At 40.4% G+C, this 16,864-nt stretch overlaps 1 protein-coding gene across 1 annotated transcript in view; it reads left to right on the forward strand.

Moving 5' to 3' along the window:
- MSRA (methionine sulfoxide reductase A) overlaps positions 1-16,864 on the forward strand; it is a 365,587-nt gene that overhangs the window by 158,578 nt on the left and 190,145 nt on the right. The window contains exon 2 of the mRNA XM_007517236.3: positions 13,522-13,590. Within this exon, the coding sequence (XP_007517298.1) occupies positions 13,522-13,590 (69 nt within the window). The remainder of the gene's footprint in view (positions 1-13,521; positions 13,591-16,864) is intronic.

Below are 16,864 nucleotides of genomic sequence, written 5' to 3' on the forward strand. Positions count from 1 at the left end.
GTCTAAACTGACCACTCAATTAGTCCCCCTGGGCCTTTGACCCTTGTGTTTTCTCAGTCTGAATTGGCTTACTTCTGTTCTCAACTTCCTGTCTATAGAAACTTAATTATCATTCAAGATGTAACCTAAGATGTGAACTAAGTCCATTTGTGTGGACATGAATGTGAATTTCATTCACAATTCTCATGGCAGTGCTACAGGATGAATATTTTGTCTTTTTTTCTTTTTCCCAGAAAATGAGGTTAAAGATCAGAGAGATTACATGACTTGTTCAGAAGCACAGGTTTTTGTTTATTTGTTTGTTTGCTTGTTTTTGGCTAGGGGAAGGATTCTTTTACCACATTTTACTGCACTTGTATTTTAGTGATGCCTCCCTCTCCCAGGCCTTACAATGGAGAGATGACCAAGATTAAATTCTGGCAGTCGAGAATTCTACCACTGAATCAACAATATTTGAGATCAATTTCTTTATTTTTGTGCCCTCTAGCCCTATTGTATCTTAATCCCTTTCCTGAAGAAGAGCCTTTCCCATGACCTCACATGCCTAGAAACTTAGGCTCTGTCTCTCAGACCTTTGTTCCAGCACAGGGGTTCAGAAACTTTTCCATGAAGTTGCAGATGGAAAATATTATAGGTTCTGCAGCCCATACGGTGTCTGTCACAGTAACTCTACTCTGCTGTTGCTGAGTGAGAGCAGTCCTAGACAATAACTAAGTGAAGGAGTGTGGCTGTGTGCCAATAAAACTTTATTTAGTGACATGCACATTTGAATTGCACATAACTTGCATGTGTCACAAAATACATTCCTTCTCCTGATTGTCTAGAATGGCCTGAGCTGTAATCATTTTTATTTTTTGGTATAATTGTCACTGTGTTACTTCTTCTAGAAACACTGACAGATTAAACCTTTTACTGCAGTAGGAACACATTGTCACCTCCTATAGGGATTTTGGGCAGCTAGGGCTGTGATGGTTGTGGGCTGGGGGATGTCCCATCAGGGGGATAGCTGCCTCTGTGCAAAATAAGGTCAGTCCTGCTGGGCTGTGCTTTTCTCCAGTGAAAATGTTAAATTTAAGTCCTGTATGCCATTTCTCTTTGATCTCTGTATTGAGAACAAGGTTTTACTTTTTTTTTTTTTTTTGTTAAAAAAATGACAAAAAAATAGGCTTAGGTCTTTTTTTGTGTGAGCTGTCATCAGCCTTTGTGATTGTTGATCTTATAAATTCATGCTTTTTAGTGCTGGCAGAGCAATTGCTTTTGTTTCTGAACAATTTCATGAAATGTTCCTTTCAATAGAGGTTTTACAGTGAGTTGCAACTTTAGCTCTTTTTTTCATCCTAACTATATTTTAAAGACATGGGCAGCAACCATTAACCCCAGAGAAGGATTTTAAGAGTCTTTGCATAAATTGAATGCTTCAGCAAAGGGTAAGATATCATCTGCCTAACTTTATTTTTTTCTTTGATGTCACTGGGGTTTCACCACTCTGGGCTGACTTTTTTTCAGATTAAAAGAGAGAGACAGAGACAAAGGTACAGAAGGAGAGAGGGAAAGACACCTGAAGCTATCACCAGTGTGGTGGGGTCTGAGCTTGAACTTGGGTCTCTTGTGTGGTAAAGTAGGCTCCCTCACTGCCCTGTTGATCACCTTCTTTTGGTTTTGATGAGCACTCAGGACACTTTGTAGGAGCTTGACTTATATATTCATCCCTCAAGAAGATCCTCTCACAGTCTAAGGAAAAATTTATCTTTGGAGAGTGGGGTAGTCCCAATTATTATTGTTCTACATTGAGGACAAGGTCCTGTAGAGACCCACAAGAGGGTTTATGATGCTATTCTTGATAGAGATGACCAGTGATGGTGGATCAGAGAGGGATCTGTTAGACATCTCAGCCCATCATATATATGTGGGAATCCTAGGATTCCCTGACTTAGGGCCCTGGATGATGGGGTGGCCTGGTAGTGACCAAAAGGGCCATCATTAAAGTGTGCTGGTCTCTTACCCCTATCCAGCTTCTGTAGTTGTTACTTTATCTGACAGGGTTAGACTTACAGTGATTGAGGGAAGTAAATAAACAGGAAGTAGGTGAGAAGGGTATCTATGTCTAAGTAGAAACTATTTGATTAAGTACTTTATGGTGTCTTTATTAGATCTTTATACTTGTTTGCTGCACTTATTGAGTCACTGCAGACTATGCACACTTTTACTTTAAGGTGTGTATTTTCCCCTAACTTATGGATACATGTGCACATGTGCCCTATCATGGGCCCTGGTCAATTAACCACCTGGTCAGTTGCCACTGTGGGCCCTGGTCAATTACCACCACTCCACCATCCATGGAAGTTCCCTTAGTACTGTCGATGGTGCTCCCATATGGTGCTAGACTCACACCCAAGATCCTGCATACAGTAAGTCCTGGACTCCCCCTATTAACCCATCTTCTGGCCCCCAGAATTTCTTATAAGTTCTATTTGAGCTGAGCTTTACATAACTTGTGACTTTTTACCCTCATTTTCAAGAAGCAGAGAAGCCATTGTTTCCAACTAGTATTTTTCTCTCCTCCCCTCACTAATGTGCTCTCCTTATGTTTAAACCTGGTGCTTAACTAACATGAGGCAGAGGAAGACTCAAGTGTGGTGAATAACTTTTCTGTAAGAACTGGAGGCCAATAGTCAGTGAGCCTGGAACATGGTGGCCCTCAACACTGAAATGACCAGGTCCATTGTTGAATGGTGGTTAGCAGAATTATTTAGAATTCTTGAGGTACCATGAGCATAGGATGTAGGCTAAAAGCTACATGCTATCTGATGGTTAGAATAGAGGTGTTGTGACCTCAGACTTCTATGGATGGAGTATCCTCATTTAAAAAAAAAACAGGTTTAATTTCAGCAACCATTTTGATCTTTGGATTTGATTTTTTATTCCCATAGAAAAGAGAAAAACTAGATTTCTTGTAGATGTCACAGTGAATAGAAATTATGTAGCCATCTTCTTCCTTCCATCTAGTTGAAGATAAAACCCCCCAAATTCAACCAACTAACCAATCAACCAAACAAAACTTCATTGAAATGCAGAAAGTTCTCCCCGTTGCTGTGAAGGCCTTTGGCATGAATTTAAATTTGGCCTCCCTGGGAATTTTAGAAAAACATTTTTTCTTCATTGTTGTAAGCCCTATGAGGCAGAAATATAACTTGCCCAAACGAAACAGCAGGAGAAGCAACTAACAATCCTCTGGATATTGCAAATGAATAAAAATAGCCAGGATTATTGTAGGAGACCTAAAGAGCCTTACTTGGATATTTTATATACACTTCCTAGACTTTACCAGCTCAGGAATGTATGTTTTTGCAATTCCAGTATACTAGGAAACAAAGTTTGTGGAGAAAATAAATGACATAGCGATAGTCTTCAACTTGGAAATGTGTCATGTTTCAGTGGCTGACTTGTAAATCAATTAGTCAGGAAATACATATGTTTTTTCCAGTGCAAATGACTTTATAAAAGATGGTTTGGTTTCCTGGCTTATGACTTAATTGTCATTTGACTGAAAAATTCCATTTTTTATCTTTTATTAGATCATGTTAATGTTTTAGTTACTTATTGCTGTATACTTGGTTATCTCCAAATGGAGCAGCTTAAAACAAACATCATTGATTATCTCAGTTACTTTGGGTCAAGAATCTGTGTATGACATAGCTGGCTACCACTAGATCAGGGTCTTTCATAAAACCGTCATCTTCAAAAGATTCAGCTGGGCCAGGATCTGCTCTAATGCTTACTCCTGTGGCAACTGGCAGGCTTCAGTTTCTTTCCATGTGGCCCTTTTCATAGGGCTGACTCACATCATGGCAGCTGTCTCCCCACCCCCCAACCAAGAAAGAATAGAGTAAGGTGAATATCTCTGTCTACTAGAACCTGTCAGAAGGGACTGTCTATACTTCTGTTGTATTCTCTTTAGCAGTAAGTTATCACATCCACTCTACACTCTAGAGGAAAGAGATTAAATTTCACCTCTTAGCAGGAAGAGGATAAAAAAATCTGAGACTAATGTATTTAGATGTGAGGGAGCATTCTATTTAGTTAGAATCTGAGCTCACTAAGCACTCCGGCAGGCAGACCTTACCTGACATGGCAGCCTTAGCACCCTGATTCCAATCTTGTGGAAGACTGGAGCTAGAATTTCTCCACTTCTTAATCTCAGCTGACACCAGAACACTGAATTTAGAATGGATATGGTGCTGGGGATGAAACTCAGGGCCTTATGCATATAAGGCATGCACTCTACTTCTGAGCCACCCCTCTGACCACATTATGTTTCTTAATATGAATATGTAGTGGGTTTTCCAATTTTCCCTAATTAGCCACGTGACCAAGCCTGATTTCCAAAGGGCAGGTCCTTCAGAGAAAGTTTCAGAGTAGATGATTTATACGTGCTGCCTTTCTAATGAGATCAGGATTTGAAGCAAAATTACACAGATTTATTAAAAATCCTTTTAAAACTTCATAGTAAAAAACTGATTTTTTTAAAAAGAGGGAATTTGAAATGGTTCAGCTACTTTCAAAATGAGGAATGTTGAGCACCAACGTTACTCAGTAAATCCAGAATAGATTTAGAAATACTAGTATCTTCTGTTAAGGAAGGAGAGATTACAAGGGAGAGAGAAATAGAAAGGATATGAGGCAGAAGGGACAGAAGAACAATTAAAATCATCTACCAAATTCCAGAAAGACAAGATATTTGCTGATGGTTTAGTCTACTTTCCTTCTCCTTTGCCTTTTCTCCTACCTCTACCTCTCCCTTCCTCTTTCTCTTTCTTTCCTCTAAATAAAAAGGAGATAAGCACAGAAACAGATTTTTTCATTATTTTTAGTAAATATAGCATTTTAAAATTCCTTGCCTCTTTTTTGCCTTTTTAATATATATATAGTTTTATTGGCAGATTAATGGTTTATAGTATAGTCTTTGACACATAGGCACTGCCTCTCATCTCCACTTGATAGGTTCCTAAGAGACACACCAGGACCAAAATGTCCTTTCATCCTGTCTCTTTCCCTCCTTCCCCAGAATCCTTTGCTTTGGTGCATTACCCATATGTCCAATGACAGATGAATCGCTAAAAAGGTATGGTACATATACAAACAGAATACTATTCAGCTGTAAAAATTATGAAGTCATTTCCTTTGTAATATCTTGGTTAGAACTTGAAGGTGTCATGCTAAGTGAGACAAGCAAGAAAGAGAGACTACCCTTACCTCTTAATAAGAAAGTAATTAGCATATTGCTCCTGGTAGGGTCTGGGAGGTGGTGCACCAAGTTGAGTGCACACATTACCATGCACAAGGATGCAGGTTTGAGCCCCAAATCCTCACTTGCAGGGGGAAGCCTCATGAGTAGTGATGCAGTACTGTAGATGTCTCTCTCACTCTCCCTCTGTCTCTCTCTCTCTCCCTCCTTTCCTCCCTTCTCTTTAAAAAATTTATTATCTTTATTTATTTACTGGATAGAAAGGGCGAGAAATTGAGGGGGAAGGGGGCAATAGAGAAGGGAGAGAGATAGAGACCTGCTGCACTGCTTCACCACTCGCAAAGCTTCCCCCTTGCAGGTGGGGAAGGGGAGCTTGAATGCAGGTTTTGCACTTTGTAACGTGTACTCAGCCAGTTGCACTGCTACCCGCCCCCTCCCTTTCCCCCAATTTCTCTCTGTCCTATCAAATAAAAAAAAAATGTTGCCAGGAGCAGTGGATTCATCATGCAGGTACCTGATGCCAGAGTTAGAACCCTGGTGACAATAAAAACAAAACAAATATATAAAATACTGCTTTGGAGAAAACAGACTGACTTTAGAGAATGCCCTTTCCTCTCTGAAGGCTTTATTTTGTTTTGTTTTTGATAGTGTCACTTATCCAGAATTCTCAAGTTGAGTTTCAGTTTTGCTGCTGGGAGACTCCTGGGAGATAGCCTTAGTCTTTGTCCTGGACCTGGGTAAAATGTGAACAGGAGGCTGTCCTGAACACAGAGGCTGTCAGTTACTCCTATTTGTTGGGAGAATAGGCTGGTGGACTGTCAGGGTGACCATGGGAATACAAAATTTGGGACATTTAAAATTTATATTTTCAAAAAAAAAGATTCATATATGTACCCAGTAAAAGAATGCAGGACATACAAGGCATGGAGTCCTGAATTTGATCCATAATACCACTTATACCAGAGTAATGTTCTGGCATGTTCACTCTCTCATTAATAAATAAACAGATTAAAAAATAATAAACTAAAAATAAAGAATCGTGATATATGATACACATTATCCTGCTCATTGATTTTTTTCCCCAATTAACAGAACATCTTGTAGATCATTCCATATCAATATAGTTACCTCATTCTTTATAATAGGCTTATATTGTTCAGCATAGATTATTTTGTGCAAAAGGTTTGTGCCTTTCTTTTTATTGTGAGTGTTTAACTAGGTGCACCACTGCTTGGCCCCAGTGCCTATCTTTTTATAAGCAATCCTGAAATGACTCTGTGTGTGTGTGTGTGTGTGTGTGTGTGTGTGTGTGTGTGTGTGTGTGTGTGTATGTAAAGTATATGTGGTAGGAGCTGATCTCTGAAGAATCATTAATATTCAGTGTTAATATCCCATCTTTCTACCAGTAGTTTATTCCCATTAGATTTTCTGATCTCTTTTTCCTGACACCTAACAATAGGTAATGATTTAATAAATTGGAAGGTGGTTATTTATAATGGAGACCAAACTGACAGTATGTTTATGATGATTTTTCTGTCTGTTTTTAAGTTGCCTCTTTAGTCTTATCTTTTCATTTCTAATGTAAAAAGAGAATTGAAGTTAAGTTTCCTATAAGATTTATAATGACACATTTCCTGTTTCATCCTTGAATAGAGAGAACCAAGAAACAGAGTAATAATTTCTTTTCATGAGAGAACAGCAACCCAAAAGGAGATAGGTCTGTCCTTCCCTGGGAGCAGGTCTGCTTTGTGGTCCTGAGGGGGGGGAGGGCAGTGGAGGGAAGGCTGGTGTGGATCTGGAGCAGATTGCAAGGGGAGGGCTAGGCCCTTTAGGCTTAGCTGAACATGGGCTCGATCATTTATCACTGTCAGCGGGGATGGGGAGGAAGCAGGAGAGGGAGCCAGTGGACCATCCCTGCCCAGCAGCTGACTGACAGCTGACAACCAGGATGGGCTTGCTAAAGGCCTGACATGTTCCCAAGGAGGAAGAAAGACCACCTGCTGGGTGATTTGATCTTTTCTAGAGGTACTCTTGACCTCCTTTCCAGTGACCCATAGAAATGTTTTCAGAAGCAGATTTAGTAGTATTTGGAGGTATAACATTTAGAATCGAATAGAGATGAGAAAAAAAAAACCTTCTATGGGTCTCATGTCTTAGTTACGTTACATCACAGGACTTGGGTACTTTGCATATCACTGACTATGTAGTTAGAAAAAAGGACTAGAAAGTGGATCAGGCAAAAAGGATGACAGAGGACCTAGTGGGGGTTGCATTGTTATATGGAAAACTGGGAAATGTTATTCATGTACAAACTATTGTATTTACTGTCAAATATAAAACATTAATTCCCCAATAAAGAAATTTAAAAAAAAGTGGATCAGGGAAGAGAGTAGCTCCCAAATATGGGGAAAGTATATAAATTTTGTTAACTGTAAACCCCATAGATTTGATCTGAGGGCCATAGTCAGCACAGGAGCCTGTGTTAACCTCTGCATCCCTGTAGGTCTGGTCTGGCATTCTTTTAAAAAAATTTTTAATAGTATATATTTTGTTTTACATTCAGTTATGGGTCACCACATGAGGAAGGCAGTGAGGCACAGCATATTTTCCTCCTTCTCCTATATCTTTGGAAGGAATGCTCACTGCTGGGTACCCAAGATATCTGGGGGTGGGGGGTCTTGGGAATTTCCATTTCATTCTCACTGTTGCTGTTATCAAGATCTCCTTTCCCACCTCTCTCAGCCTCACATTCCTTCTGCCTCTACTGGTACATGTCACATATCAGTAAGGAAGAGTCCAGCGTCCTGGGTCAGCAGTAGGTAGAGAGCTGAGGTGGCCCTCAAACTGCACTGTGCTCTCTTATCACATTGTCACATCACACACACACACACACACACACACACACACACACACACACACACACACACCATGATATCCCCCTTCATCATTCCTCTAACTTGGAGTATGTAATTGGGGGCACAGCCCATTTTGGGTTGACTATCATCTGAAAACACTACAGCTCAAAATGATCAGTGGACAAGGATAACACAGAACCAGAGGAAAGTATGGAATTGGGTGTCAGATAATAAAATCATCCTTTCTCTCCTCTCCCTTTGCTTCTGCCACCTGTTCCAGTGATCAGATAACAGGGACCCCTCTGAGACTTCTGCTCTTCTGGCTCTGCATGCCAACATAGGCACAAAGCCATTCTTACGCAAGCACCTTGGTACAACAAGACCCCAGAAAATTGGGTCACCAGGAATTGAACTCCTATGCTGGGAAGATGCCAGTCAAGATTAGGGCTTGTGGACAAACATGAAGTCAACTTAGTATCCCCCTCTCACTTGTACCTGTCACTCCAAGAATGTGTGACCTGGTAAAAGGCTGCAGAGGACCAGACAACAGGAAAATCTTGAGGTCCTATTTTATTGGGGAGTATTGGCATATTTTTATTACCAGATCAATGGAATAAATGCACTTATACCTCAGCCCCAATTGATCCTGGTTCTAGCTGAGAAACTCCCTAGTGTTTGAATGATAAATGGTAGTTCATGGCTGGTGTGGGCTGGGTTGTGGTGGGGTTTGCAAACTCATCTTGAACGAGTTTGTACTTCTGATTAGCTACCTTCAGTGGAGTGAGGGATCAGATGGAGTTTGGGTTGAGTTATCTCATTTTTAGCTATTTACAACCGCACTGAAAAGGTTAGACTAAATACAGTGCTTGGCTTTTTACCATCTATTGTGCACTGGCTCTTGCTAGCACCTTGCAAAGCCTTCTCAGAGAGGTCACATGACTTATCCCATGTCATTCAGCCTGCCGGGTGGTAGGACCAGAATTTGAGTCCCAGTTGAAGTTACCCTACAATCCCCTCATCCTTTCTTTTGTACAATTTCCTTCAACTCTTGGCACTGATTGAAAAAGTCCTGGGAAAGTCTGGTAGACTCAGAAATGCCTTATAGTTGAATCCAAGCATAAAATCATGATTTCCAGCCAAGCCCACTTAGCAGATTGATACAGGGAGTGCTGATACAGACTGTTCCAGTCCTGGGGTGATTCTGGGTCCCCCAAGATTCAGCGTCCCCCAAGATGACAGCCAGCAATCTATGTAGCCTCCAACTACCTAGTGTTACCATGGTTAGTTACCCATCCTGGAAAAGATGGGACCTGCAAGAGAATACTAGGGTTTCTTGGGGGAAGGGCGCACATCCTCCAGCCTTCTTTGTCCCTCCCATTTACCTGTCTGTTCCCCCACACCCCTCACACAGAAAATAAAATTGTAGCTATACCTCCATTTGAGCACAGAACATGGAGCTAGTTGTTGGTTGGTTTATATCTGATTTTTGCATGATTACAGGTGCATTCCTGAACAGTTTTGTTGTACATTTTCCAAGGAAGAACACAGCAATAAAATTTGAACATTCATAAAAGTCCCCATCCCTATCATCTTCTAAAACTTTGGAACATGTTCCTCATATTCCCTTCTAATCTTTTAGTTGTCAGGATTGAGCCCTGGTTTGCTCTCATTAACCTCACTGCTCCTCCAGCACCAGGCTTTCAAGGTGAATGAAAATCTATTTCTTATCCTCATGTGCCCTTGACAGAGGACACATCACTGCCATCAGAAGAGGTTGTCTTTATGGAGGCTGTGACTTTGTGATGTGCCCCCATGGAGTGGGGACAGGGACATCTGGCTAACCAGCCAGATCAGAGGCATCTGCCCTGCAGTGGCTGGGCAACAGAGGTCTCATCCTGTCACCATTTCATGCTCTGCTGGCAATCAATAATTAACATGCAGTCGATGGACGACTTTGTTTTTTCCGACAAGTTTGACTGTTTCTCATGTGACATGTATCACCAATTTTGGAAAAAAAAATTGCAAATACTGGTTAGGGAGGTTAGCCCTCTCTTCACCCCCCTTCATATCATATGGGACCCATTTAATGTGTTTAAAGCATCTATGGCTTTTTGAGCCCCAAATATTGTAGCAGAGATTAAATCATAAAATGTCCCTGTAAGCACAGTCTGGGAATAGAACTATGCTTGTCTAGCTTTTGAGAGCTTGCCATCCTGTCATTATGGAATAGAAAGTAGAATTTAGTTGTATGTAATTGTACTGATTTTTTAAATACAGTGTAGTTTTATTGATGTTCTTGTATTCAAGCAGACATTTCTATATAGAAAACAAGAAGCTAGTAGTAAGAGGGGAAATTAATAAAGATAACTATTATGCATAAATTCCCTAATTTCATCTTTGCATTTTTCTCTGCTTGTCTTTTCCCCTAAAGTATTCATGTTTTAATTAGTTGTCACTGTATTCCATATCTAACATGTTATAAATTTATTCTCATCATTATTCCAAACATTTCCCCATGTTTTCCTTCTTTTATTTTATTTTATAATTGCCACCAAGGTTATCACTGGGATTCAGTGTCTGAATGATGAATTCACCACAACTCATGACAGTTTTATACACACACATACACACATTTTTTTTTTTGCCTCCAGGGTTATTGCTGGGGCTCGTTGCCAACAAATCCACTGCTCCTGGAGGCTATTTTTTCCCTTTTGTTGCCCTTGTTGTTTATTGTTGTTGTTATTGCTGTCATTTTTGTTGGATAGGTCAGAGAGAAATCGAGAGAGGATGGGAAGACAGAGGGGGAAGAGAAAGATAGACACCTGCAAACCTGCTTCACCATTTGTGAAGCGACCCCCCTGCAGGTGGGGAGCCGGGGGATCGAACCTGGATCCTTATGCCGGTCCTTAACCACCTGGCTCCCATACACACACTTTTTTTGTTGTTGTTAGAGACAGAGAGGGCAGGGGGAGATGGAGAAAGAGATGCTTTCAGCACTGCTTTACCACTCGTGATGCTTCCTCTCCTGCAGGTGGAGACTGGGGGTTTGGACCTGGGTCCTTGTGCATGGTAATGTATGCGCTCCATCAGATGGACCATCCTCTGACCCCTCCCCACACCTTATCTATCTTTTAAATAAATGCTACATTTAAAACATGTTACATGGTGGTTATTAGAGAGAAGGAAGAGGTGGGGGAGGCCCAGGGACTTTGGAGATGAGTGTGGTGAGTTATATATACATCTATAAGTGTGAATCTATACCCCTGAAATCCTGTAATTTTGTAAACCAATGTTAAATAAAACAAAGTAATAAAGCATATTGTATGATGTTCCATTTCTTTGACTAATTGTGATGTATGATTTTCTTTTTTAATTTTTTAATATTAATATTTATATTTATTTATATTATTTGCCCCTTTTTGTTGCCCTTGTTTTCTATTGTTGTAGTTATTATTGTTGTTGTTGATGTCATTGTTGTTAGATAGAACAGAGAGAAATGGAGGAAGGAGGGGAAGACAGAGGGGGAGAGAGAAACATCTGCAGACCTGCTTCACTGCCTGTGAAGTGATTCTGAAGGGAGGCTGGGTCAACATACTCTGCCACTCAAGGAAGACTGGTCCTGAAATGAGTGCAGCCTAGACAGTTCCTAGCTATGACCATGGAAAGCAACCTCAGACTTACAGGGATGCAATAGTTACACAGGATCCTGTGCTAAATATGAATAAACATAGGTCCTAGGTCAGATTGATAGGGTTTACAGTTTACAGAATTTGTATACTTTTCCTATATTTGGGAGCTACTCTCTGCCCTGATCCAGCTTTCTAGTCCTATTCACAACTCTGACACTATCTTCACAGACAACACTTTTAGCCCATCTGCATGTTATCTGTGGGGATCAGGCAAAAGCCTTGAGGTTTTGAAAGACTTCCAGCAGAAGTGGCCTGGGCCTTCCAGGGATTGGATATGTTCTCAACACCTTCCATACTGTGGTCCCTGTTCACCAACCTCTCTTAAGTACCTTTGCTTCACAGTGTGCAACCTCTGCTGCACCAAGTTGGATCTTCCACTGACCAAGGACCACACCTTGATCACATCTACTCCTGGCTCTCACTAAAATGTCTTCATACTTAGCTTTCCCAGATCATCCCCCTTCCCTCTGAGATCCTACAAGAGTCAGGATTCCTTTCCAACTGGTTGTCTGCAGAACACATTGTCTGCAGAAAATCCTCTACTCTCTTTAGACCATATTCCAGGACTTGGAATGTCACTGGAATCTCTCTGGTGAAATTTGCCTTTGGGATTTGTTCCTCTTGAAGATATTATACTTTCTTCAAGGGCTGATAACACTTCTCCCCAGGCTCTTCAGGGCCTACCTTTTGTGCTGAGCCCATTGCTAGAGCCAATAACCCCAGTGGGAATAACCTAATCAAGATATGTGTAGGAGTAGTAGATGGTTTACTCAGCAGAGCATAAGCCTTGCCGTGCATGAGGCTCAGTTTGAGTCCAACAGGTGGGAACACCATGGACATTATCAAGGAAGCTCCAAGGATGGTGGGGAAAAAAATAATTCAAAGACATCATGTTGAATGAGACAAGCCAGAAAGAGAAAGTCCAATATCAAATGATTTTACTTATAGGTGGACCTTAAGAACAAAGAACAGTAATGGAAAACATAAGGTGAAAGTTGGACTGGGTATGGCATATTGCACCAAAGCAAAGGACTCTGGGGAAGGAGGGAAAGGGACAGGATGAAGAGACATTGAGATCCTATGTGTTTCCTAGACACCAGTCAAGGGGAGATGAGAAGTTGTGCCTATGTGTTAAAGACTCTACTATAAACAAATGACCCCTCAATAGAATTCAACAAATAAATTAATCTTTTAACAACAACAAGAAGCAATGTTTGAAACATGGTGAAGTCTGTTTTGCTATTTTATTTTTGAAAAATGATCCCTATGCAACCCTGCTCTTTTTCTGGTTCATTTTACTGTTTGGGTCAATATGTTGATTATCAGGAGTCTTCCAGGTAGATCACCTCAGTTGACACTAGAATCTGGAGCTTCCCAGGTTCTCCATGGGGTGGCTTTGCATGGTGGAACTCCTCTGGCTAGGTGTTGGAAGCTCTCAGACTGGGTAGCCTCTGCTCTTATCGGCAGCACATTATCGCACAACTCCGGTCTCAAGTACAGTCACTACAAAACCACCTGCCTTAATGTGAGCATTTTCAGACTCTTATGTGATTGAGATTAAAATTAGACTATTTGAAACTCTTTTAAGAGGGTAAGTTTTCGTGTCATTTATAACTAAAAATAAGAAATTGTCTTTTTGACACATTTGATGACATGTGTTAGTATGTGTGTAGAACTTTACACTTAACTTGAATTTCATTCTTTCTCTCTCTCTCTCTCTCTTTTTTCCTAGCCAAACATCATGTCAATGGCAACAGAACAGTTGAACCTTTCCCAGAGGGAACACAGATGGCTGTATTTGGTAAGATATCAACTCTGAAAGAAAACCCAAATTGTGTGCAAAGACTAGTGCCAAATTTCTGAGTTTTAGCAAGTGTCCTCAGGGCTTTAAAATCTGGGCTCTTCTAGATATTTACAAGTTATTGCATAAAAATTAACCACCTCTAGAGTTCTTAGTGATTCTGGGATCAGCAGAACTTATTATATAGAATTTGCTGCATTTTATTTTCTCATTTTTAAACTAAACATCAAACAGTTTGCTGTCCCTTACATCCACATAGTGAATTAACCTGGTAATCTGGGGGTGTGTGTGTGTGTGTGAGGTTTTCTTCCCTGGGAGGGATTTCCGCCCCCCCACACTTTATTCTATAACTTGGTTAAAGATGGAGATTCAGTCAATCTAATTAAATGATCTCTTTTCCTATACTAGGGGCTGAGCATATTACTTAGGGGAAAACATTAATTAAAATTTATTAAACAGAATAAAATCAAATCTCTGAGTATATAGTATGCACTTACAACATATTTGGCTGAGCAAGCACTTTTCAGTAAAATCCAAACATTGTGGTGAAGATACTCTTTAATTCATGGTTCCTTGCTTCCACATCGAAGACCACCAGCCTTTGTTCAGCACATCTCTGCATCTAGCACTTTCATATGTTCACTGCCTCCCCACCTCTCCTTTCTCTCCTTGTCCCCTTATCTTTTCTCCTTCTTCTGTGGCCTTCTTTCCACCTCTCATTTTCTCTCTGCAACAGTGCCCTGGGTCTCATCTTCTGTCACTTCTCTGGAATGGACATCCCTGTTATCTGGATCCTCAAATTTTTATTGTTTCTTTTGGTTCCTTCCCTCTGCTTTTAGACAATTCCTATGCTGTCTGTTATCCTAAAATCTTGTTTCCTGGTTTCATAGCCACCTCTTGTTTCCACCCACTGTGGTCTTAAAAGCAGTCTTCTACTAAAACTTTTCATGTAAATACTGGATTATCTATGAGCTGAAAATGTACTCAGCGCAACCCATTTAGGGCGGCATGTTTCTTTAATCCAATAAAATTTAATCAGTATCCCCCTCTTACTTTAGGAAGATACTTCTAGCAATGGATTCTTAAAACTGAGGAAAGTACCAAACCCTGTATGTATTCTGCTGTTTCCTCTACTTACACATCTGTGGCAACATTTAGTTTATAAATCTGACACAATAAGAGGGTAACAGCAATAACTAGTATTAAAATAAAACATTGGCAATAGTATACTGTAAAAAAGTTATATGAATGTGGTTTCTCTCTCTCTCTCTCTCTCTCTCTCTGAATATTGGACATTGTACTTTTGCAGTATAGTTAACTCTATAACTGAAGCCATGGAAAGCAAAATTGAAGATGAAAAGAGATGCTTGTGGATGGAAGCAGTATTAGTCATCAATAGGTATTTACAATTAGAGATTACGAAACAGGGATTATATTCTAGCTGGATGTTTGTAAATCTTTCTTTGTGTGAGCTACCTCCTTTGAAAATATACTGATTAGTTATTAGAAATCATTATGCTTAGAAAATATGAATTTGATTTTCAGTAAAAAATAGCATAATGGAGTAGGGAGGAGGCAGCTTGGTGCTATAGAGCGCAGAACTTGCATACTTGAGGCCCCAGTTTTGACCCATGGCACTGTCAATGCCAAGTCTCTTTCACCCTCTCATAAAAATAAATAAATGGGTAAGTATTTTTCTTGTTAAAAAAAAAAAGCATAGTAGATACTCAAAGGATATGTGTTAAATATTTGAGGAATTCTGCTCAGATGATGCCATTTCAGCTATGCTATAGGCCTAGCAACAATGTCTTGTGAGCATTAATATGACCTCATCTACCAGAAAGAGCTCCCATGCAGATGCATGCAGTGCACACTGGAGGCTCCACCAGGAAGACTCAACCTTACATCATCTATAGGGAAGTGATACAGTAGTTGCTGCCCCAGTGGGAGGAAGAAAGGGGCCCTCTTCCGGCCTAATAGCAGCTCAGCCAATGAGAAACTGCTACACTGTCAGGTTCTTCTGGTGAACTCTTATTTGAAATTCCCCCATTAGATGCTATAAAAGATCCTTTCTCTTTTGTTCTAGTGAAGTATGCACTTGTTCCACCAAATTACATCATGTTGTTTCTGAATACACTCATGTTACTGGTGAAATAACTGACTGCTTGCTTGTTTGAGGTTGACATTCTGTTATCAGGAGACCTTAATGTCACATCAGTTTCCAAAAGGTTCTTTTGATGACATATTTTTGTCTTTCAGTTTTGTCAACCTCCAGACATGATAACAGCTAGGTTCCATGTCATGCTGGAAAATGTGATATGAGACTGACCTCTTTGCAGGCTTCCTCTGCTGTGAAACTGGAGGAAAGCTGCTTTCCTCAAGGTCAGAGCTAATCCTATACAGACCAGTGACAGTTTGGACACAGAATTGGAATTATTAATGAATACAGCTCTGTGGAAAGTTTATTTTTACTCCTTTTTGTCAGGTTTGGTTGATAGTGACTTCCTTAGTAATCCAAACCCCAGGCTATCTTCATTTGGCTTTGAGCAAGCAAATTCCTCTTCCAGCTCTGGGCCTTTGCCCTGAATCTTACATATTCAGAGCAGCTTCTGGGAAGCCTACTATGAATAGCCAGGTATGTGATTTTTTTTTTTAATTACTTACAAAATAGAAATATTGACAAGACCATGGGACAAGAGGGCTACAGTTCCCCCACCAGAACTCCATATCCCTTCCACTCCCTTGAAAGCTTTCCTATTCTTTATCCTTCTGGGGTAAAGCATGGACCCAGGATCATTATGGGGTGCAGAAGATGGAAGATCTGGCTTCTGTAATTGCTTCTCCACTGAACATGAGTGTTGGCAGGTCAATCCATAATCCCCAGGTATGTAATTTTAAAAGAGATCAATCAGGGAGCCAGGAGATATCTCACTCTGTAGAACACATGCCTTCCTGAGCATGAGATGCTGGGTTTGATCCCCTTGAGAGCACCATAGATAACTCCAGTGAAGTCTCCTGGGTGGTGGAATGGTGCTGTAGTTCTGTGGTATCTCCCCTTTCTCTTTGTCTCTTTCAAAAAGTAATGAAAAATTGGACTGTGTGGATGATTTTATGGTATCATGCATGTGCAAGTCTCTGAGTTTATTCCTTGGTGCCACATAGAAGAATGAAGCCAAGATGAACTGTGCATTTTTTCTGTAAGATCAGAATCATACTGATCATATAATGTCTTTTGATATTTAAGAATTCTCACATTACAAATTTTGTTTTGCTG

The sequence above is a fragment of the Erinaceus europaeus genome, chromosome 2 (assembly GCF_950295315.1).
Source record: "Erinaceus europaeus chromosome 2, mEriEur2.1, whole genome shotgun sequence".
Classification (NCBI taxonomy): Eukaryota; Metazoa; Chordata; class Mammalia; order Eulipotyphla; family Erinaceidae; genus Erinaceus; species Erinaceus europaeus.